Raw genomic sequence first — 23,383 nt, 5'->3', positions numbered from 1 at the left:
CTGTGTGGGCATATGTTTTCATTACTTTTGGATAAACACCTAAAAATGAGATTTCTGCATTTTATGGGGAAAGTATGTTTTACTTTTCTAAAATAGTGTTTATCAATGTAATGATACCATTTTGCTTGTTTTATATACTCCTCTGTCACATACTCCCCAAACACTTAACTTTTGTGTCTTTTTGTGGTGCCTCTAGTACAATGTTGAATAGAATTGTGAGAGATGTTTATTCCCGACCCTGGGTAGCAATAGTTGAAGCATTCACTGTTGCATATAATATCAGCTCTCTATTCTGACTTGCAAAGAGTCAGACACGACTGAGAGACTGAACTGAACTGAACTGATCATGACTGTTGAATTTTGCCAGATGCTTTCTCTGTGTATGTTTAAATGTTTATGTTTTTTCCCTTTATTTGATGAATTTTACCAATTGATTCCTAGATGATAGATGAGTTGGAAAAAATTATTAGCACAAACATGTTCATAATACTGATTTTTCCTTTTAATGTCTAGCTGTAGCAATGTGTTCATTCCTATATATTCCTGATGTTGTTAACTGGTGATTTTTTTTTTTTTTTTACTGCTCTAGCTAAAGGCTTATACCATTTTCTTGGTATTTTCAAAACATAGCTTTGATTTCACTCATTTTTTTCTATTTATTTTTCTTTTTCATTGATTTTAGCTTTTTATTCCTTCTTTTCACTTAGTTTAGATTTTTAATTTTTTTTTAATTAATTTGTTAGGAGTAATCATTTTTATTAGAGCATAGTTGATTCATAATGTTGTGTTAATGTCTGCTGTACAGCAAAGGGAATCAGCCATACAGAAACATATACCTACTGTCTTTTAGATTCTAATAGATTTTATTTGATCTTTTTTTTTGATGCTTAAAGTAGAAACTCAGCTCATTTTAGGTCTTTTTTTCTTTTTTAATTTGAGCACTTAAAGTTACAAATTTCCTTTGTAAGCCCTCCTTTAGCTGAAGTGCACAAATGTTGATATATTTTTACCTTCTTTCATTAAATTTTTTTCTTATTTACATTATGATTTCTTATTGGGCCCATGGACTTTTTAGATATGTGTAGTTTGGTTTCCAAATATTTAGGATTTTCATAAGTACTTGAATACGATTTGCTTTATCAGGGAACAAACTTTATGATTTCAATACTTTTATGTTTATTGAGCCTTTTTAATGGCCCAGCCTAGCATGTGTTTCCTAGCATCATCCCATGTACACTTGCAATGCTTGTTTGTCATTGTTGATGTAGTATTCATAAATAAGAATGGAGTCAAGTTAGTTGATAGTACTTTTAAAATCTTTCCTGTCTTTTGTCTAGGTCATAGTTATTGATGAGGGTATTGTTAAAATCTCCAACTCTAATTATGGAATTATGCTTCAGGTATTTTGAAGCTCTGATATTAGACTCACACATATTAATAATTTTACCCAAAAAGAAAAATGAAATCATGTTACTGACTTAGATTAAATTTCAAGATATTCTGTCAATATGGCTATTTTGACCCAGTGTATATTTCCTTTCTCTGTTTTTTCCCTACATTGTTTTAAAACATTACAATATTAATTTTCCAATCTTTTCCTAGGATGGCTCATATTATTTTTAAAAATTTAGGAGAAAAACATGTATTATTTATCCTAGATTCATTTTGCTTTTTAAAAAAAGGATCAGTTTTGTATTCTAGTTTTATTTTTCTTCCTATCTTTTTTTGATTTACATTCTTCACTGTTAACAAAAATCAAAGCTTCTGTGAATTTTAGGTAGGCTTTGTCTTCAGCTATTTCTTTAACTATAAAAGTGATTGTGGCAGGAGTGTCTTATACTTCTTACTCTAACTAAGCTTTAACATTTTTTTCCCTGGTACATAAAATGCTTTTGTTGCTGCTAAAAAACGATTTTTAAAAACAAATAATTTTCAATCATAAATGTAAAAAGATGAGTAACTCCGATCACAGTTCAGATCTCTAGCAGGCCACGTATAGTACCTTTCTTGATTCTTATAGTCTTTTCTTATCATCTGGAGCATGGTTCAGGATCTTTTTGATTGTAAGAATCTCCTTCAAAAATTTCAAAAGTATTTTTGGATTTGCACATGGTAGCAACTGTAGTTTTGTTTTTAGCTGTTCTTTGGTTAGAGTGATGTGAAATGATAACATGCTGATATAAAAATTTAGCAGTATTTCTAAATGAATTTTCATGTTATTAATAACAACTACATATATAGGAATTTAGAAAGTATTGTAATTCATTTCAGTTTGGGATAAAAAGATTTTAGGTTTAGATAGTAGCTGCTATGCACAATTTCTCCTAAACTCGCTCTGTTGGTTCTGTTTGTTGTGAATAGAACCCCCTTTCTTTTCCTTTCCATTCTTCACACTTTTTTTTCCCTTTTTTTCTTCTTTTCCTTTTTTGGTCTTCTAGTTTTGGGTATTCCTCTTTAATTAAGTGCATTCCTAGCATACGTGCTATTAAAGAATCATTCTACAGATGTTTCCTCTGAGATTGGCCAAATGAGAACTCTCTGGACATCCCACAGTTAATCAGAGTTCACTATAAAATAGTGGTCCTGTAAGGATTTTATCACTATAAACTATTTTCTTTATACTGATGAGCTAAACAACTTTCTCTTCACTCTGAATATAAATGTTTTTGTCTAGGTCAATTCTTTATGTAATTTATTATTGCTTCAATTTATATTATTTGTCATGGCATCACTAACTCGATGGACATGAGTCTGAGTGAACTCCGGGAGTTGGTGATGGACAGAGAGGCCTGGCGTGCTGCAATTCATGGGGTCGCAAAGAGTCGGACACAACTGAGCGACTGAACTGAACTGAACTGAACATTTAATATATGTAGACCTCCACATCTGTTTATCAGAATTGATATAAATTTATGGCATATTCCCTGATCTGAAGTCTAGACTTGATTTGTTTTTGCACTAGGGAGAGAAAATTAACAAATGACAAATAAGGACTATATATTTTAAACATTTTTAGAAATATTAAACCAAGAAGTCCTGACATTTATTAGAGAGGTGCTCCATTAAATAGGGATATTTTATTAAGAAAACAATATTAAAATTATAAAAATCCACACTTGTATGAATGATGGGCTTCACATTTCTTTTTATTGGTTCATAATATAGTAAAATTCAGGCAAACTTTCACTATGGGTTAGTTAGAAGTGAAGTAATCCCATCTGACAGCTGTCTTAAGAAAATACTGAATTATTTGTCTAGAGAAATATTATTTTCTCAAATTTCTTATTTTAGGATAAAAGAGCAAATGGACGTTTCCTATTTTAATGATTTCCTATAGACAAGGTACACAGCCATGTCCCTCAATTCATCTCCATTGCCATTCCTGCTTCTTCAAAATGATACAAATCTTAGTGGAACTGACCACCATGGTTTTTATTAACTTAACACCCGGGACTTTAAATACCTCCCAAATGTCCATTAATATTCTGTTCTTCCTAGTTCTTCTCTGCTCCTTTGACCCCCTGTTTCTGCCACCCGAGCGTCCCTACCTGAGCCCCTCCCCTTTTTGCCATGACACCCCTGAATGAGACTGACTGACCAGTTTGTCCTTTAACAAGTTCCCAGGTGCCCGGTGCTGAGTGGTGGTTACCAGTTTTTTGCTTCTAGACCTTTATCTGACCTAACTAGGTATTTTCCTTTCAAAGTCACATCTTTTCTATGGCCTCCTACTCCTATTACGTATTCCATGCTTCCCCAGTCGTTGTGTCCAGAAGTTTGCCTCAGACTACCTTCTTTCTTTAATCAGTAACCAAGTTTTAAAAAAAGTTTCCTCCAAAATCCCTCTTTCTACATCAATCCTATCATTCATTTTGTTATTCTTTGTTTCGGCATCTCCTATTTTCTCTTTCTTAGTCTATTTCTATATCCTTACTAGAGGGGCATTACTGAAACATTCTTTTGATAATATCATTTCCCTACCAAATACAATTAGAGATCCACACTAGCACTTTCAAGACCTTCTATAATCTGGCACGATTCTCCATTTCATTTATAAGGTTGCTAATATGTCAAGATAAAGGTTCAGGTATGCTATGAAACTTGCTACAATGTGATACATTCTGTTATTGATGAAAATGAAATGCTATGAAAACACAGAACCGTGAGTATAGTCTATCTCAAGGCCCCTTTTTACTTAAGTTGACATAACATTTGATTAAAAATTAAGAAAAAATGATTTTGAAGAATGACTTACCAAATGAGTGCCCATAAGTATAATTAACTGATGTTAGGGCAGTGATTGAGAAGATCTTGGATTTTTATGCTACTTTTCACTTCCAGGTTAGAAAACATTAAAACCTATGTTAACTTTTAAAATATAGTGCTGTTACATAATTAGTTTTCATCGGGATGAAGGATAGTTACTATAATAGTAAATGAGATGTTTAGCAAGCCTAAGTATATATGTAATATTATTATATACATGTATATATGTAATATTGTTATATACATATATATGTATATACTTAATATTGTTTCTATCTGCAGAAGTTATATTTTACAAAAAGTCTCTCTTTCTGGGAGAGTCTCTTAGCTCTTCTTCAATATAAAAAAATCTCTACACCTTTCAGAAGTCTCTGAAATGATGCAACTGATGGAATATATATTTTTCAATGTTTTTGCTGATTATTGATACTAGTATAGTACTTACTGTATTCCCAGTGCAAGAGCAAAGACAGCTAAGGACATCTTTCATCATTAGGGTAATATATTCACTAGCTCTCAGAAGTGGTCACATCTAGGAAGAAAAAGGTGCACATAGCCCCATAATTGAAATTCACTCTCAGAGACGAGGCAAAACCTGCTCCTGCTTGACTTAGAGTGAAGCTTCTTTGACTTTCCCCGAGGCTTCAGCCCAGTATGTGGTAGTGATGGTCCCAACGAGTCAGGCTTCCCAGCCCCTCTTCTGAAAATACCGAGGAAGGAAGAACCAGGGAAAGCTTAGGAGTGTGGCAGGATGGGAGAGAAAGAGGGAGATGAATTATTGCTATTCTCCTTTGGGATTTTACACTTATTTGTCTTAAATTGATACCCAAATAGTTAGCATCCCACAAAAGTTAATAAAACATATAGGACGATTTCATTCTTCCCTTAAAAAAAACTGGAATCATTTGTTTTCCCTGAAATAATCCAGGATGTTCTCTGCTTTGTCTTTTCTATTAGATTTTTTAAAATTTTGAACCTTATCAGAAAATTGCTTTATATGTTCTATGCTTGTTCTGACTTAGTAGTTCAGGGAGCAAAACTCAGCTCTATAAATGTTTATAGTAAAGCTAAGAAGTGAAATAACTTCTCTAATCAGAGAGCTCTGTGGCTCCCTTATAGATACTATGGAATAGTTTTAGATATCTTTAATATCTAGATAAGATCCAAATGGTGGGTTTTATACCTTAGTTTACGTTTATGTTTATTTTTAAAAAAATGTTAGGTGTTTATATGCATCCTCACTCACATTAAGTAATTCCTTCATAAAAATTATATACATAGTATTTCTTCTACTCTTTATGCTTTAAAGGAACTTGAGTGACAGTGGGTTACTGGAGAGGTCGTGGTGGTTTAGTCTCTAAGTCATGTCTGACTTTTGTGACCTGAATGGATTGTAGCCCACCAGGCTTCTCCATCCATGGGATTTCTCAGGCAAGAATACCAGAGTGGGTTGCCATTTCCTTCTCCAGTTACTGGAGACAGATTTCATCAAAGAGCAGTGATTGTAGAACATTTCATGGGAGTAAGAAGCATCTTGGAGAAGGAAATGGCAACCCACTCCAGTATTCTCATCTGGAGAATCTCGTGGAGAGGGGAGCCTGGTGGGCTGCTTTCCATGGAGTCGCACAGAGTCAGACACGACTGAAGCAACTTAGCATACATGCATGCATTGGAGAAGGAAATGGCAACCCACTCCAGTATTCATGCCTGGCGAATCCCAGGGACAGAGGTGCCTGGTGGGCTGCCATATATGGGGTCGCACAGAGTCGGACATGACTGAAGCGACTTAGCAGCAGCAGCAGCAACAAGAAGCATCTTGAATTCTGGTCTCTGTCCTGCAGGAATCTTCTCGGTACTGAGCTTGGCCTCTGAGTGCACAACCCTGGCTGCAGAACTTCCCAAGGTATCCTACGTGAAGGCGCTGGATGTGTGGCTCATTGCATGTCTCCTCTTCGGCTTTGCATCCCTGGTGGAGTATGCAGTTGTCCAGGTGATGCTCAATAACCCCAAGCGAGTTGAAGCAGAAAAAGCCAGAATTGCCAAGGCTGAGCAAGCAGATGGGAAGGGGGGAAACGTGGCTAAAAAGAGCACTGTGAATGGCGCAGGCACACCTGTTCACATCAGCACCTTGCAGGTAAGGATGGCGTCTGACGTCAGCCAGTGAAATGCGTTCTGTGGGTGTAAAAGTTTGGTAGAATTGAATCACACTCATTTCTTGCTCACAGATGAGAAGGGCTTAAGCTCAATCTACTTTTTTGGAAAAGAACAGAACACTTAGTGAATCAACCATCAAATTGCTAGATGACTTCCGTGGAATTCAAGGATGCTTAAATTCCTTCAGTATGATGTTCACATTCAAATGTGGAGGTCTTGCCCAATCTCCAGACCCCAAGCTCCAGACCTTCCTACTGTTTCTCATGTGCCAATCCTTCATGAACAGCCAGGGGGCTGTGGGGGGAGCGCTGAAGGCATAGGGAGCCCATGTTCTTGATTCGATCTCCCACCTCTTCCACATCAAGTTGGAGGGCTTCACAAAGCACTTCAGGCAGGCTACTTCTTTATTGGATGCCTGGCCCATAGGGAAACTATGCCCATGGTTTAGTATATGTCCAGTGCAGGGTGAGTAGCTGGAGAAGAACTGAAAAACCATAACCTTGCCTTGTTGCTTGGTGATCAGGCTAAGAATAGTGAACAATGCCTCCAGATTCAGGAAATGATAAGTCCTTGAGCCACAGGCAATGTCATGGGTTAAGGACACCTGTCCACTTATGCCATTATGCCTACTTGATATCCTCAAGTCGAGAAGACCCTTATCCAGGGGACCAATTCCATGGAACTTAGCATGGGATGTTCCCCAAGAGACTAACAGGTCCAGACCATTCTGCAGCTGCCTGCCTACCCTGGCCCCTCACCATGTCCATTTGCTCACCACCACCACCACCACCAATGAACCCTAGAGTATTAGACACACTTTTAGATACAGAGGCCAGTAAACTGTTCTCAGGTGGTTCTGCCTGCAGCTCTTTTTTTTGTTTTTCTGTTAAGTCATCAACTCATTTTCTGAGCCTTCAGTCAAGTCTGATTGCAAATTCTTCATTGCTACCTTGTAGGGAGGTTCCTCAGGCCCTAGGGCTCTTTATACCCTATTCCTCTTCATAAAGAATAAGTATAAAATATCCATTAATGTGGAGTTATCATGGCCTTAATGAAATCATGTCTTTACCATATCTCTTTCCATCCTTTTCCATGCATCATGTCTATATCATTCTATGTGAAGTGAGTTTCTTGTGGGCGACATATGGTTGGCTGATGGCTTTTAATCTTCTCTGCCGTGATCGTGTTTTAATTTTTATGTTTAGATCATTTAAATTCATTAGATCATTTAAATTTAATGAATTTATTGATATGTTAGGGCTTCAGTTGATTTTATATTTTATTTCCTGTGTATTCTATATTTTTAAATTTTTTCTTTTTTTCCCGTTTGTGTGGATTGCTTGAACAGTTTCTGGCATGACATTTTGAGTTTCCTGTATTGTTTGTAAGTTTATCACTACCTTGCTTGATCATTGTTCTAGGTGTTATATTATATATATATACATGACTTTTTCTGGCATGACATTTTGAGTTTCCTGTATTGTTTGTAAGTTTATCACTACCTTGCTTGATCATTGTTCTAGGTGTTATATTATATATATATACATGACTTTTTCACAGTCTCTTAATGTCATTATGTTACAAATTTGTGTGATGTTACCTCTCTTAACACCTTTTATTTTCCTATGTGACACAATTATTGAAAATATTCCTTAGAACCTAATTAGAAAGTGTTATAATTTTTGCTGCACCATCAAAAATAATTTGGAAAACTCAAAGGGAGAAGGAAAGTTTTTTTGTATTTGTGGATACTTTTCATTTTTTTGATCTTTCTTTTACTGTAATTTTGTAAGGTTCTTTTATTATTTTATTTCCTTTTAGAGAATTTCCTTTATCCATTATTTTAGATAGCTCTTCTGGTGACAGGTCCTTCTAGTTTTCTTTCATCTGGGAATGTCTTGGTTTCCCTTCATTCCCAAAGGATGCTTCCACTGGGAATAGGATTCCTGGTTGATGATTCTTTTATTTCAGCACCTAAAAAATATTGTGTTCCTTCCTTCTGGCCTCCGTGACTTGTGAGAACTCTGTTTCATTCACATTGTTTTTCTTCTTTAGGTAAAGTCATTTTTCTCTGTATGCTTTTAAGATTTTTTTTTGTCTTTACTGTTGAGAAGTTTAATTATTTATTTTGATGCAGTTTTCTTAGGGTTCATCCTGTTTGGGGTTTGTTCAGCTTGTTAAAAATGCAGGCTTTACTGTATAGCACATGGAACTCTGTTTAATGTTATGTGGCAGCCTGGATGGGAGGGAAGTTTGAGGGACAATGGGTACATGCATATGTATAGCTGGGTCCCTTCGCTGTTCACCTGAAACTATTAAATCGTTAATTGGCTATGCTGCTGCTGCTGCTGCTAAGTCGCTTCAGTCGTGTCCGACTCTGTGCAACCCCATAGACGGCAGCCCACTAGGCTACCCCGTCCCTGGGATTCTCCAGGCAAGAACACTGGAGTGGGTTGCCATTTCCTTCTCCAATGCAGGAAAGTGAAAAGTGAAAGTGAAGTCGCTCAGTCGTGTCCGACTCTTAGCGACCTCATGGACTGCAGGCTCCTCCGTCCATGGGATTTTCCAGGTCCCTATATAAAATAAAAAAGTTTAAAATAAAAAGATGCAAGCTTAGGCTTCTTGCCAAATGGGAACATTTTTGAGTGACTATTTCTTTGAGTACCTTTACCTGGTCCTTCCAGGACTGTGATGCCAGAAATATTAGATGCTCTGTTATGGGCCCATATGTCACCAATGCTCTGCTCATCATCCTAGGCAGTTCTTTGCCTTTTGTTCAGACCCAATAATTTCTCCTTTATATCTTTAGTTTATGGATTCTTTTCCCCACCCTTCATCTTCCTGTTGAGCCTATCCACTGATATTCATATTTTGGTTTAACATGTTTTTCAGTTATAAAATTTCCATTTGGTTTTTCTTTTTTTCTTTCTTTCTTTCCATTCCTTTCTTTCTTTTCTCTCTGTCTTTTCAGGGATTTTGTACTTCTTTTCTCAGGCTTCCCATTTCTCATTTGTTCCAAGCATGTTCATAATTGCGGATTGATGCATTTTTGTCATGCATGCTTTAAAACCTTTCTCAGATAATTCATGATTCACCTTGGTGTTGATCTCTACTGATTGTATTTTTTTAATTTCAATTTTATATCTTCTCTTACTCTTTGTATGATGAGTGATTTTTCTGTTGCAACCTGGACATTTCGTATTATGTGATAAGGTTCTGCATCTTTGTAAACTTTCTGTTGTTGCTGCCTTCTTCTGAGTGTTCTTCCAGGAGAAAGAAGACTGCTGTTTCCTTGCTGCCAGATGGGCCCCTCACAGTTAGGTGAGGGCTCCCATTGCTGCCTGGTGGCATTGGGCATCAGCCTCCTGACATTGGGGTACCTCCGTATGCCTGGCCATGGGGAGAGCCCTGCCTCCTAGGACAATGACCCAGGGGAAGAGGAGAAGCAGTGTGGTGCTTGCTGCTGGGTGGGGAGGCAGCCCTGCCTGCACCGTCCCCTCCAACACCCACTGCTCCCCAGGGAGCAGGGCCTTGTTACTGGTCCAAGTGGATTGAGGGCCAGCTCCCTGCTTGGCCTCCTGCAGTACCCTCCAGGGAGGGCTGGGCACCTGTCACAGCATCTGGAAGGCAGGATGCTGCTACCTGCCTGGTCCTTGCTGGTGTGAATAGGGGTGGGGCCACAGCTGTTTCTGTGATGCTAGGCTCCAGTAGAGAGGTTATTGTATGAAAGATTTCTGTCTCCTTAAGCTGCCCTTTCCTTTGTCCTCTGTCTAGAAGGAGGGGCTGTTATTGGGGCTATTTCTGTCTGTACCCATTGGCATTTTCAGTTTCTAATCTAGGACATCTGAAGCAAAAAAGAAATGCAAGAACTCACCACCGTGTCCTTCCTTGGCCTCCAAGGTCTCCAGTTGACCTGCTTCCTTTTCTCCACCTCCATAGCCTTATGTTAGCTTTTTATAATGTCCAGGGTGTGCCCCCTCAACCTTCCTGGGAGCAGAAGGGCCCCATGTTCTTTCGAGGGCTCTCAGCATCCTCCTTGTACCTGTACTTTGCCTCCTCCATTCTCGTAAATAAATAGAGATGTATCAGTGGGCTGCTCTTAAGCATCTGTTCATGTTGCAACACTCCTATCTATTAATCCAGTTCAGACCTACTGCCTTTATGCATCAGGAACACACCACCTCAAAGAAATCACAGTTCTCTTTCCCAGGATTTTACTTTCTTCTCTGTTACCACCAGTGCCACCCAGTGGTACCTAAAAGAGCCAATGACTGATGAAAGGCTCGTGTTGGCACATCAACGAACTGGCATTCTTTGTGAGAAGCTTAGGATTTCCTTCTGAAACATACGCATGTTTCTCCAGGGCACTAACAGAAGGAGGGATCCCTGAGGCCCTTACACCCCAGGGTGATGTTCACTCTTTGAGTTTTTGATTCTGTCAACCCCTCCATTCACGTCTCCCTGTCTTTTCCCCCTTCCTCATGTTTCCAGCCCCCTGATCCCCAGTGCACTGACCTGAACCCTGGTCAAGAGATCTGGATTCACACAGTGAAGCTGTGCTAAAGAATAGGTGTCCCATCTCCAGCAGTGTCAGAGTCCGCTGCGTCATCTGAAATGTCCTGGGACCTGACTAACTGCAGAAATTCCCAATCACAGAGAATGTCACATGAACTTGGAATCTTAACATATTCTGCTGACTGGAGAAAAATGCACAAACTAAAAGTTGAGGTTTATGTTTTATTTGGGGGGTATTCTTAGGACTTCAGTCCTGGGAGACTGCATCTCAGAGAATGCTGAGAGAACTGCTCCAAAGAGGAAGAGGGGAGCCAGGTTACACAAGAGTCTTTACAAAAAAGACTAGGTGGTTGGAACAAAAGGTTATTGTTAATCTTTTAACAGATTAAAAACCAGACTTCTCAAGTTAATGAATTTAGCTCTTTTCTCTGTAAGGGAAGATGCAAGAGTCTGGGCTTAGTGAAGTCATTTCTCTGATGTGCACCTGTGTTTTCTCATCCTGAGTCTCCTTCGGATGCATCATTGAGGGCGGCTACAGGACTGACTGCCAGATGAGGGGCATCCTGTTTCCGTCCTGAGTTCCCTCAGGGCTCACTGGAAAGGGGGTTGGTGGCCGTTATGTGACTGGTTAATGACCGCAACATTCTTTGTTTACTGACATGCCAGCAGAATTTTAGGTCTCAATTCCACGAACCAGTGCCTTGGTGGAAGCAGATTCTTTACACTCAGATTTTCAGAGTAATAGAGAACATGCCAGCATGATCTGTGAACATAGATATAAGACATAAGTAGGATCCAGGATATTAGACTGAATTATCCTAAGTTTGGCTTTCAAGCTTTAAAATAACTACCCAATGAATAAAACAACATATTTAAATAATTTAAATAAACACACACTTAAATAAATCAACATATTTTAAAACTCCTATGTCTTTATTCTCTATGTTTTTAGCAACTAGTAATAGCATACATGCCTGGATTCTGAAACTACTAGAACATTTTGATACTAAAGTCATAGAATAATGCTTTAGAGTTGAAAAGTTGACCAGAGGTTTTCATCTCCATGGTTTTCCTGGTAGCTCAGCTGGTAAAGAATCCACATGCTGTTCAGGATACCCCAGTTTGACCCCAGTCAGGAAGATCCGCTGGAGAAGGGATAGGCTACCTGCTCCAGTATTCTTGGGCTTTCTTGGTCTCTCAGCTGGTAAAGAATTCACCTGCAGTGCGGGAGACCTAGATTTGATCCCTGGATTGGGAAGATCCCCTGGAGAAAGAAAAGGCCACCCACTCCAGTATTCTGGCCTGGAGAATTCCATGGACTGGATAGTCCATGAGGTCGCAAAGAGTCAGACACAACTCACTGACTTTCACTTTTCATCTCCAGAAATCAATTTAAGATACTCATTTCTTACAAAATGAACTTTCCAAGATGCACAGGAACCTGTGTGAAATTTGTATCCTGAGAAAAGCTTCAAAATGAAAATGAGTCCAAAAATAACTCAACTTTAATAGGCACATCCAACTTACAGCAAATGTGTAAGACTGACAAATTCAGAAGATTGTTATACATTGACACATGAAAGAAAATATGAAAAAGGAAATTTAAAAACCATTGCCCTTTTAATTTATTGAATTTGCTGATCTGATGTAAAATATAATTATGACTTTAGTTTCAAAATACTTTGTTCTAGTATATTTTGCTTTTCAAAATACAAATTTTTGCTCAGTAACTTCAATCAGGGAATATATCACTTATTTTCAGATAGAATAACAATAGTGATTAATTAAAACACAGTGAAATTTGAATTGTAGAAATATTTTGATACTGATTTTTAAGATCACTTGCCATCAGGCATATATAATTGTTTAGGTTTCTCCCTTCCCCAAATCTGGTACTTCCTCCACAAATCCTAATATTTTGTTTATTGATTTGTTTCATTCATATATTTCTACTTTTATTCAATCAAAACAGTTGAGGACCTATTGATGTTCACATGAACCTATTTCCAACCCCTAGTATCCTTCATAGTCTTCCTTCATAGCTCAGTAAAGAATCTACCTGCAATGCAGGAAACCAAGGTTTGATTCCTGGGTCAGGAAGATCCTCTGGAGAAGGAAATGGCAACCCACTCCAGTATTCTTGCTTGGAGAATCCCATGGACAGAGGAGCTCGGCAGGCTACAGTCCACGGGGTCGCAAGAGTCAGACATGACTTAGTGACTAAACCACCACTAGTATCCACCAGATGAGTCAGCATTTCATGTAGCATTAATTAATATGATTGCTATTTCTTTATGATAATGATATGTATTTTAAAATAAGAATTGATTTAAATATGGTAAAGTATATAGGAATTATTCCCTTCTGAGAATCTTTATCATCTGTAGAGGATACCTTTATCACCATGAAATCACACCTAAGTCTTCTGGCCAAGAAATATTGTCATTGAAAAAAAGAGAAAAAGAATTTTTGTTCCAGCCAACATCTCCCTAAAATTAAAAAAAAAAAACACAACATTGTTTACTGTGATTCGCTTTTGCATGTGTGAAGATGCAGGCTGGGAAGGACCACAAAGACAATCTTAGAGCCTATAGTTGGGAGCCTTTGGAAGTTCTTATGTGCATCATTTTTCATCCTTGACAGTCTCATTATTGTAGCTTTAATACCTCATTTTTTCTACCAGTAATTTTCGGAAATGACAACTTTATATGATGAAAGTAAATGAGTCACATGTTCATAAGAGGAGCAATGGGGGAATTATAAATTAGAGAATCATAGTACAAAGATCACCTTTAAGAATGTGTTAGGTAGGGTTACTGTCTTACTTTAAGTAGTTCATTTAGTCTCTATGCATATAATATTATGATGCTTAAAATAGTATTTATTTTGTAAATATTTATTAAATAGTATTTACTAAATAATATTTAAGTATTTATTAAATAGTATTTATTTTGTAAGTACAAAATAGTATTTATTTTATCTTTGTACTCTTGTGTAAAGAGTTGATTTGATATTTATGTGCAGAGTGATAACTAAAGAAAGTTGTGTTTGTATAAGTCTTTGATGAGCAGAAGAAGATGAGACCAGTTAACTAGATAAAGAATTATGAGTGGTAGTGAACCTAATTTTATTCCTTATTCAATTCTGTCACATCATTGAAAATTACTTCCATTGTAGACATTCTCTCCCCCAACACACACACACACACATACTCACACCCCTCATTTCAAATATCAAAATCTCCAAATACATTTATAGAAGAGGGTTTAATAAATTAAATGATTAAAAATTTAGTATAACCAAACTGAAGCTTTTGGGGGTGCTTTTTCATGTTATCACTTTAACATTGAAGTAATTATTCTTCTTTTAGGTATTTACTATATTTAAACAATCTTTCAGAATAAATATAACATGCATTGTCTGCATTTTTAATAAACTGTATAGATATTAATACAATTTTATAATGATTAACATTGCTGGCGGAATCTATTAATAAAAATAAATTATGTTTAAAAACTAGAAAATTTGAGGTGTTTAAATGTATGACTTAGATTATAGTATCATATAAATTTGGCTACTTGTCTGATTACTTACAGATAATAAAACCATTTGTGAAGTCATGAATAAAATACAGCTCAGAGTAAATGCATTTCTGTAGTAAATATGTACAGCCTTCTTTGTGAAAAAGTAAGAAAAAGAAACTGATAAGTATCATGCTTCCTGAGTTACTGTCAGAAGCTTAAGTCCTCCTTTCTTTTGATATGTGGATTCCAAAGCATCATTAGTGCTTTTGGAGTGGAGGATTCTAAAGGGAGGAAGAGTCTGAAGTACCCACAGAAGGCTGCTCTGAGAGTGAGAATAATGCAAAGGTTTGTTACATAGAGGCTGTTCCCAATTTCTGTTCCAGTGCAGGTTGTGGTTCAATTTTTATGCAGTTCGCTTACACATCCTTCAAACTACACTGAAAAACTGGAGCTTCAAATTGTGTCTTCTGTTTGTGACACTCACTGGGAGGGTGTGTGAGTGGAAACGTGTTTGTGTGTGTGTGTGTGTGTGTGTGTGTGATGATGACGGACTGCTTGCTGAAAGTGACCTTTTAAAATTTCAAATTGGAGAATTTCAATAGATGACATGGGAGTAAATTTTAAATATACGTATTCATGCATATATATGAATGATTCCCCAAAGTTGCATTTAAATTACTTTGATTCTAGTTGCTAGCTTTGTTCTGTCTCATTATATTGATGAGTCCTTATTTTCTCCAGACATTTTCCTAGATGCTGTGTAAAACTGATTTGGATCAGACTCTGGATCAGTAATGACTCCATCAAGACATAATTCCCCTTTAAGCCCCATTGAGCTCTCACACTGGGGTGTCTGGAATTACACATTAAAAAATGGGGATCAGGAATCCCCTTTTTTCAGGTTTGCTTCCTTTAGCTCAAAGTCCAATCAAACCAGGATGAAGCTAAATAGACGTTTTCTAAATATTTTAATATATTGATGATTCCCCCCTTTTTTTTTTAACATCTAAGACGTTCAAGAAGGATGAACTTCCAGAGCCTCCATCCCATTCCCACTTATTATCAGTTTCTTGTATACTCCCTGTTTATTATCTGTTTCTTTGGTTGCACTGGGTCTTAGTTGAGACACATGGCGTCTTCTGCTGTGGTGCGTGGGCTTCTCTAGTTGAGTCGCGTGAGCTCAGTAGCTGTGGGTGTACAGGCTTAGCTTCTGTGCAGTATGTGAGATCTTAGCTCCCCAACCAGCAGTCGAACCCATGTTCCCTGCAGTGGAAGGCAGATTCATAACCACTGGACCAGCAGGGAAGTCCACTTCTTGTGTGCTTTTGTCCTGTGATATTACTTAAACTATTTATTTACCTAAACTTCTTTTTCAAAAGTTCTTACCCAACAGGACTGTACAAATATCTATGTGGTCTAATGATATAATGGTAAAGCCAACATTTGTAAACCAGCTTTAAGAAGCATTACTAGTGCTTGTTCAAGATTGAAAAATATAGAAATAACTTAAATGCACAAAGCCAGGATGATGTGTAAACACGTTTTCACTTGTTTTTTCACTCAGTGTATGTTGGTTGTCTTTGCTATCCACCTCTAAACACTGCCACTTGACTTGGCCCAGAAAACATGCCTCAGTGTCTGTTCAGATAAAGGACAGTGTCCTGGTACCTGGAAGACTGCTGGAGAATAAATTGTTTATGTCTTACATTGAGCATCATTTTTACCCAGGCATAATCTAGTAAATCTAAATAGAATTCAGTAGTGTCTGACTCTTTGCGACCCCATAGACTCCACAGTCTGTGGAATTCTCCAGGCCAGAATACTGGAGTGGCTAGCCTTTCCTTTCTCCAGGGGATGTTCCCAACGCAGGGATCAAACCCAGGTCTCCCACATTGCAGGCAGATTCTTTACCAGCTGAGCCACCAAGGAAGCATTGAAACATGTATACATCATGTAAGAAACGAATCGTCAGTCTATGTTCGATATAGGATACAGGATGCTTGGGGCTGGTGCCCGGGGATGATCCAGAGAGATGATATGGGGTGGGAGGTGGGAGGGGGGTTCAGGATTGGGAACTCATGTACACCCGTGGCGGATTCATGTCAGTGTATGGCAAAACCAATACAGTATTGTAAAGCAAAATAAAGTAAAAATAAAAATTAAAAAAAAGAATAGAAAAAAAATAGAATTCAAAAAATTACTCAACATATTATAATAATAAGGCAAAAACTAGTGTAACTCTAGTATACTGAGAGTTATAGTAAAATGGGTTCCTTTTTTGGTAAAAGTAGTAAATATTTTAGTGAAGACTCCAAAGGTGAATCACAAAGGTTGAAAGTAAGAACAGTGGAAGATTAAGCAGTGGAGGCACTTCTTAAACCACTGGTCAGCACTATACATCTGTCTTTTCCAGGAACTTTTCTGATGGCCAGAGAGAGTTCAGTGTGAAATAATGATTTTGTATATTATAGGAAATTGAGTCAAATTTAGAAATTCAGAGATGATCAACTGAATATTTTCTGTAGGATATGATCTGGTTGAAATATACCCCATTTCTTTGGATTCTCTAGCTATTTTATCTTTAGTCAACAAGTGATGAATGCCTTTCATTCATCAGTCTTTGGTTCATGATCATTGTGACCATTTTTAGTTATTTGTGAGTGTGGTTTATAGATACAGTCTGTCTCACTGAAAGGGATGCATGCTTCAGTCATTTATAAACCACTCAATCTGGAAATAGAATCCCTAGGAAAGTCAAAGGTTAGAAGCACCAGAAGATGTTTGTATTCTGTATAGTCTACTAATGATATGTGTCATAGTTCAATGTTGGATTTGTATTATTAATCAGTCTTTCACCTGAGAACTCTCACAAACCTGGGAGCACCTAAGATAAACGACGATAGATACCTTGATCCCTTAACATTAAACAACCTCCTGAAAGTTTATGCCATGCCCATGACTTAAGCCTTGTTACATAGGCAACATTTTAGAGCCCTGCATATTCAGGTAATTATGTGGTTTAATCAGTGGACTATTATTTCTGTTAGTGGATTAAATGAGACACTAGCCAACTGAATAAACCATCAACTTTTTAAAAATACATTTTTGAAGATTCTTTATAAATAGAAAAATTCTCAATATCCTCTGTCTTTAATTGTTATTCTCAGGTTGGTGAGACCAGATGCAAAAAGGTTTGTACGTCCAAGTCTGATCTGAGATCTAACGACTTCAGCATCGTGGGAAGCTTACCGAGAGATTTTGAATTGTCCAATTATGACTGCTATGGAAAACCCATTGAGGTCAACAACGGACTTGGGAAGTCTCAGGCCAAGAACAACAAGAAGCCGCCTCCTGCCAAACCCGTTATTCCGACAGCAGCAAAGAGAATCGACCTTTACGCGAGAGCCTTGTTTCCTTTCTGCTTCTTATTCTTCAATGTTATCTACTGGTCTATATATTTATGATAAACCCTTTCCATTCATATGAAGTAAAATCCCATTGCATTGTGACCAACCTCGTTCATAAATGCCAATCTGTGAACAATCTTTGCATTTTCATAGCAGTGTATTGCATTTTGGATGCCATGGGATTGTAACACAAATATGGCACCCTCGTGTGGAATGGCAGCATGATTGTGTTACGTCTGTGCTCTAATCATGATGTACTTAGGTAAAGCAAACATAATTGCTTCAGGAATAAACGAAGGATAAGCATACTACATAAAATAAAACCCAAACATTTCTCTCCAGTTAGTGTAAATTGCAAACACTTCTGATAATTCTGATAATAAAATGGTATGCACGCTGAACCCTGTTAAGATCACATTCCAATGTATGTAGCATTTCAAATCTTCCTTGTAACTTTCAGAGAAAGCCATCTTATTCTTGTATAATTTTAGATGGTATTATTACAGATAAAGCAAAATTATATTACATATGGTATAACTTTATAAGTAGAAATATATCAGCTATAATTATGTGGGGGCTGTGGAGAAATAAAGTTCAAAAAGATTCCTAATTTGTAAAGTCAGCTAATTTTAAAGTGTGCCCGTGTTGGCAATGCCAGAAAATAAAATCCAGTAAGCATTTTTGAAACAAAGGGAAATCTAGATTTACCTACATTCGTGCTGAATTCTGGTTTCTGATAAGAAAGTAGATATATTGATTAAATATTTCTGATAAAAGAAACTCTATTTAGTCCACTTTAAAACCTAAATATATTTTCATGGATTTTATTTTGTTGATACAGAGTATACAGAATCATTGTGCCTTAAAGAGTCATAAATATTTTAAATTGGAATATAGTAATGAATATTGTGATTTCATACCATTTTTAAGAAACCAAGAAGAAAATACCTTATTACTAGAAGTAACTTGAGTTAGGAAGAAAAATCCATAATCATTAAATTAAAATCAAAAGATTTTAGCTTCTTTATTTTATTAAAATGCTAGCATATTTTAAAGTAAAATTAATTTTTTTCATTTCCTTTTTTCTTATTTGAATAATGTTTGACTTGTTACAAAACATTTAGTAAGTAAATGATTACTTCATTAGGCCTCACCTCTAGTTGCATTTTCTTTCTTGCCGAAAGTCTGGACTACTTAAATTTACTTGCTTTGATCTTGTTCCAACTTGAAAATAAGTACTTTCTGGTCTATAAGACTTGAATTTCCTAGTAATATCAGAGCCAAAGTACCTTTTTATTTCTCCATAGCTGATACTAGGACTATCAGTAATCCACGTAACATAAACATGAGGCCAAATAAGTATATTTACATTATGTGAAGAATTTCATAGCAGCTGAGATCTTGGCTGGTTAATTCAATAATAAAGTATGTTTACATACAGTTTATGCAAACTGCAACCTATATTTCAAGGCCATTTTATTGAAGACTTTAATTTGTAAAAGAGCCACTGGTTACTAAATCTTTACAAAATGAGATATATCTAATCCTCTGTGGTCTTTCAGCACCCTCTAGTTGCAAAAGCTTAGCCATCTGAATCATTTTAAAATTGCCACAAGTCACCCTATCGGTAGACTTAACATCCTGCTAGGACCCAGGGCAGTAGTATCTTAATGGTACTGTGATAGGAAAAAAGTGTCTTGAAAAAGACTTAGGCCATTTAAATTTGTATTAATAATAATTATACTTCCTTATAGTCTCTTTTCTTTATCCTTGCAAATTTCATTCATATTAGGGAGTTTGATTTCCTTACAGTTTTAAGTGGGATATGTACCCAATGGAAAATAGCTCTCATTTTGTAAGAATTTATTTCTTGAAAATAATATGAATGAATTTCTTTCTGTAATATAATATTGCAGCCTCCTAAGATCCATTTTACTACCCAGATACATATAAATAGCTATCCCAGGATTAAGTGTGTATATATAACTACAAATAGAACATTACACAATGATCATAATGCAGTACAGTCAGTGTCCACTAACAGTTGCTTTCTATCGTTATGTTGAGAATTTAGCCAGTTAACCCCAGGGTAGTTCTGATCTGTGTACTTTAAATATTATGTCTTTCTAGGAAACTTGCAGTATTTACCTGGATATCAGTGTTGCAAATTTGATCTTTCCAAAATAAAAATGATCTTCTCCTTACAAATCAGTGGCTTCTCTTATTTTCTGTTCCTGATTAACAAAAAAATCTCGCTATTTCAGTCCTCTGAGGTCCATCCACCTTCCTTTCTCTCTTGGTACCCGATGTCAAGTTCCAAGCCCTAAACTTCTCTCCCTTACGCTGACCACCTGGTCTCCGTTTCTGCAAACACCACCCAATTTGTTTCCCTTTTATGTTCATCAGACTGTTAGAGCAGTCTGAGGTCTCCCTCCTTCAAAACTCTGTTTTTGGATTTACTTTGTGATGTTTATTTTTTAATTGCATAAGTAGTACATAGATATCTTGTTGCATTAGAAAAACAGATGTATTTAAAGTAAGCACTTAATGCTGCTGTTGTCACCTTCTTTCTACAAACTCTCCTCTCTTCCCAGAGGTCACCACTGTCTTTGAGCATCTAGACCTTACTCTAGGCATCTACAACCTGTATCTACTTTTTAAATATAAAAGACAATTTAACATCAATGGAATTTTACCATATGTACAGTTTTTCAGTTTATTAATTTTTCATCTATTGAGGATCTTTCTATTTGGAGTCATATCAGATGTCCATACAGCTATATTTGAGTGAGTGAAGTCGCTCAGTCGTGTCCAACTCTTTGCGACCCAGTGGACTATAGCCTACCAGGCTCCTCCGTCCATAGGATTCTCCAGGCAAAAACACTGGAGTGAGTTGCCATTTCCTTCTTCACATCTATATTTGGCCTTCTATTATTCTTCAGTGTGAATGTACCTGAATTTGGCTACTTTTTAAACAAAAATTTTTATTGTTTTTGCTTTCTTTAAAAAAAATTATCTTTTTCAAAAAAGATATTTATTTGGCTGCACCAGATCTTAGTGGTACATGGCATCTTTAGTTGCAGCAACTGGAATCTATGGATCAGTCATTTACCTGGAACCCCTGCTTTGGGATAGACTTTTAGCCACTGGATCATCAGGGACGTTCTGTTTATCCCTTCTAATGCAAAATAGCATTGCACTAAATGTTTTTGCTCACATATGGATATATTTCCACAAGGTAGATATCAGAAGAGGAGTTACCGAGCTGAAAAATGTCTTTTAATTTCCGGTGTGTGTGTTCAGTCGTGACCAACTCGTGGCCCCATGGATGGTATGTAGCCTGCCAGGCTCTTCTGCTCCTGAAAGATCCCAGGCCAGAATACTGGAGTGGGGTGCCATTTCCTACTCCAACCCACATCTCTTGCCTCTCCTACACTGGCAGATAGATTCTTTACCACTAGTGCCACTTGGAAAGCCCATTAAATTCTGGAAACGCCTCTAAAGTAGATTGTCAGTATGCTGTGTGCAAACGTTCACAGCCTAGCCATCTCTTAACCTGTTGTATGCTGTGGACATACTACTTTTCTTTTTTAAACACTTTTTTGACATTGCTTCATACTTTCAAAAAACGTGCAAAAATATTACAAAGAATTCCTGTGCAACATTCATCCAGGTGCCCAAATGTTAGTGTTTCATCACAGTTGCTTTATTTTCTTTCTCTCACTTTGTGTGCTAAGGAGACACTTTTTTTCTAAAACATTTAAAAGAAAGTTGCAGATACGATGATGTTCCTTTACACTTATACCCTTCAATGTGTGTTTCCTAAGCAAGAAACTTCTTTCATAATCACAATAGTACTAGGTACCCATTGGAGAAGGAATTGACAACCCACTCCAATACTCTTGTTTGGAGAATCCCACTAATGAAGGAGCCTGGTAGGATGCAGTCCGTGGGGTTGCAACGAGTCGGACACGACTGAGCGACTTCACTTCACTCACTTCATACTTTATTGTTGGAGAAGGAAATGGCAGCCCACTCCAGTATTCTCACCTGAAGAATCCCATGGACAAAGGAGCCTGGCAGGCCATGGTCCATAGGGTGGCAGAGAGTCTGACACGACTGAAGTGACTAAGTACGCACGCATTAGGTACCCAGATCAAGAAATTGACATTGATGAATTAGTATAATCTAGTGACTTTATTCAAATTTGCCCATTGTCCCACCTTTTTTTTTTCTTTTTTTGATCAGGATGCAATCCAATATCACATTCTTTACTTGTTTGCCATGATGTTAATTTCTTTAAAATAAAGGTGAAAGTTAGTTTCACTGGTGGCTCCCTGGTAAAGAATCTGCCTGCCAATTCTGGAGACATGGGTTCAATCCCTGTTCTGAGAGGATTCTACATGCTGCACAGCAGCTAAGCCTGTGGGCCATAACTAGTAAAAACCTACGCTCCAGAACCTGGGAGCCTCAACTCTGGGAAGCCCACGTGCCCTAGAGCCTGTGCTCTGCAACAGGAGAGGCCACCACAATGAGGAGCGCACACACCGCAACTACAGAATAGTTTCTGCTCGCCACCACTAGAGAAGAGCTGGCATAGCAAAGGAGAACCAGGACAGCCATTTAAAAAAAAAAGGACAGGAAAGTCAATTCCAGAATGAAAATCCTCACTTGAATTTAGAACAAGGAAAAGTTAGATTTTACACACCCACCCCTCACCCCACACACACAAAGCTGAGATCATGGCATTCTGCTCAGGTATCTTTAGAGCTTTGTGTTGCCCGATGAACTAAGTAAAAAGATTCACTCTCTGACATATAAAATTCAGATTGTTAAATGTTTAACTTATTTTGTAGCCATTTCATACTGCTCGCATCTTAAATGCCAAGCAAACCGAAGCTGACCTTTATGTTTCACACTTAACACTGACAAGAATGCTAAGTTCAGCCAGGTGCCTTTCCTTTCAGGTTGGTGGTTAATTTTACGTCTCATTATTTCTCTAAAGTGGGTCATTCTTGGATGGTGTGTCTTCAAATACTTATTTTAACTAAAGTGTTTTTATTCAACATTAAGCATTTTTCAGTTATGCAGTTTCCTCTATTAAAATAATGAAATTAAAATATTTACCATTACATATGCAGTATAAAGATTAAGCTGCTCTAAAAACCACTCAATTTATCATCATCCATATAATGGAAAATTTCAGTTTCAATAAATAGTTGGATATAAAATTTTAAAGTACCAAGCCTAAGATGAGAAATAGTTTGAAACAATTTTTATAACCTTTAATAAGGATTTATTGTTAGAATATCATTACCTTGCTTTAGAAAAGCAGAATTTGCCACTTATATTTTCAAATTAAATTCATATGCTTATACTACATATCAATGATCTAGCATTCACTCACTCCCCTCTAACTTTTTTTTTTTTTTATGAAGCTAGTCTTAACCTTTTAAGAGGTTAGTGTCCAGTTCTTTCTTTACATCAATGGAGTATCTATACTTTACAGACTTTCTTGTG

General features: G+C 37.0%; 1 protein-coding gene across 1 annotated transcript in view; it reads left to right on the top strand.

Moving 5' to 3' along the window:
• GLRB (glycine receptor beta) overlaps nt 1–20,105 on the top strand; it is a 99,283-nt gene extending 79,178 nt beyond the window's left edge. Inside the window, exons 8-9 of the mRNA XM_040251477.1 lie at nt 6,105–6,397; nt 17,624–20,105. Of these exons, the coding sequence (XP_040107411.1) occupies nt 6,105–6,397; nt 17,624–17,920 (590 nt within the window). The 3' untranslated portion in view covers nt 17,921–20,105. The remainder of the gene's footprint in view (nt 1–6,104; nt 6,398–17,623) is intronic.
• The last annotated feature ends 3,278 nt before the right edge of the window (nt 20,106–23,383 follow it).

Source organism: Oryx dammah, unplaced genomic scaffold (genome assembly GCF_014754425.2).
Source record: "Oryx dammah isolate SB20612 unplaced genomic scaffold, SCBI_Odam_1.1 HiC_scaffold_12, whole genome shotgun sequence".
Lineage (NCBI taxonomy): Eukaryota > Metazoa > Chordata > Mammalia > Artiodactyla > Bovidae > Oryx > Oryx dammah.
The sequence above is the reverse complement of the archived record's forward strand: the minus strand, read 5'-3'. Positions and strand labels throughout refer to the sequence as shown.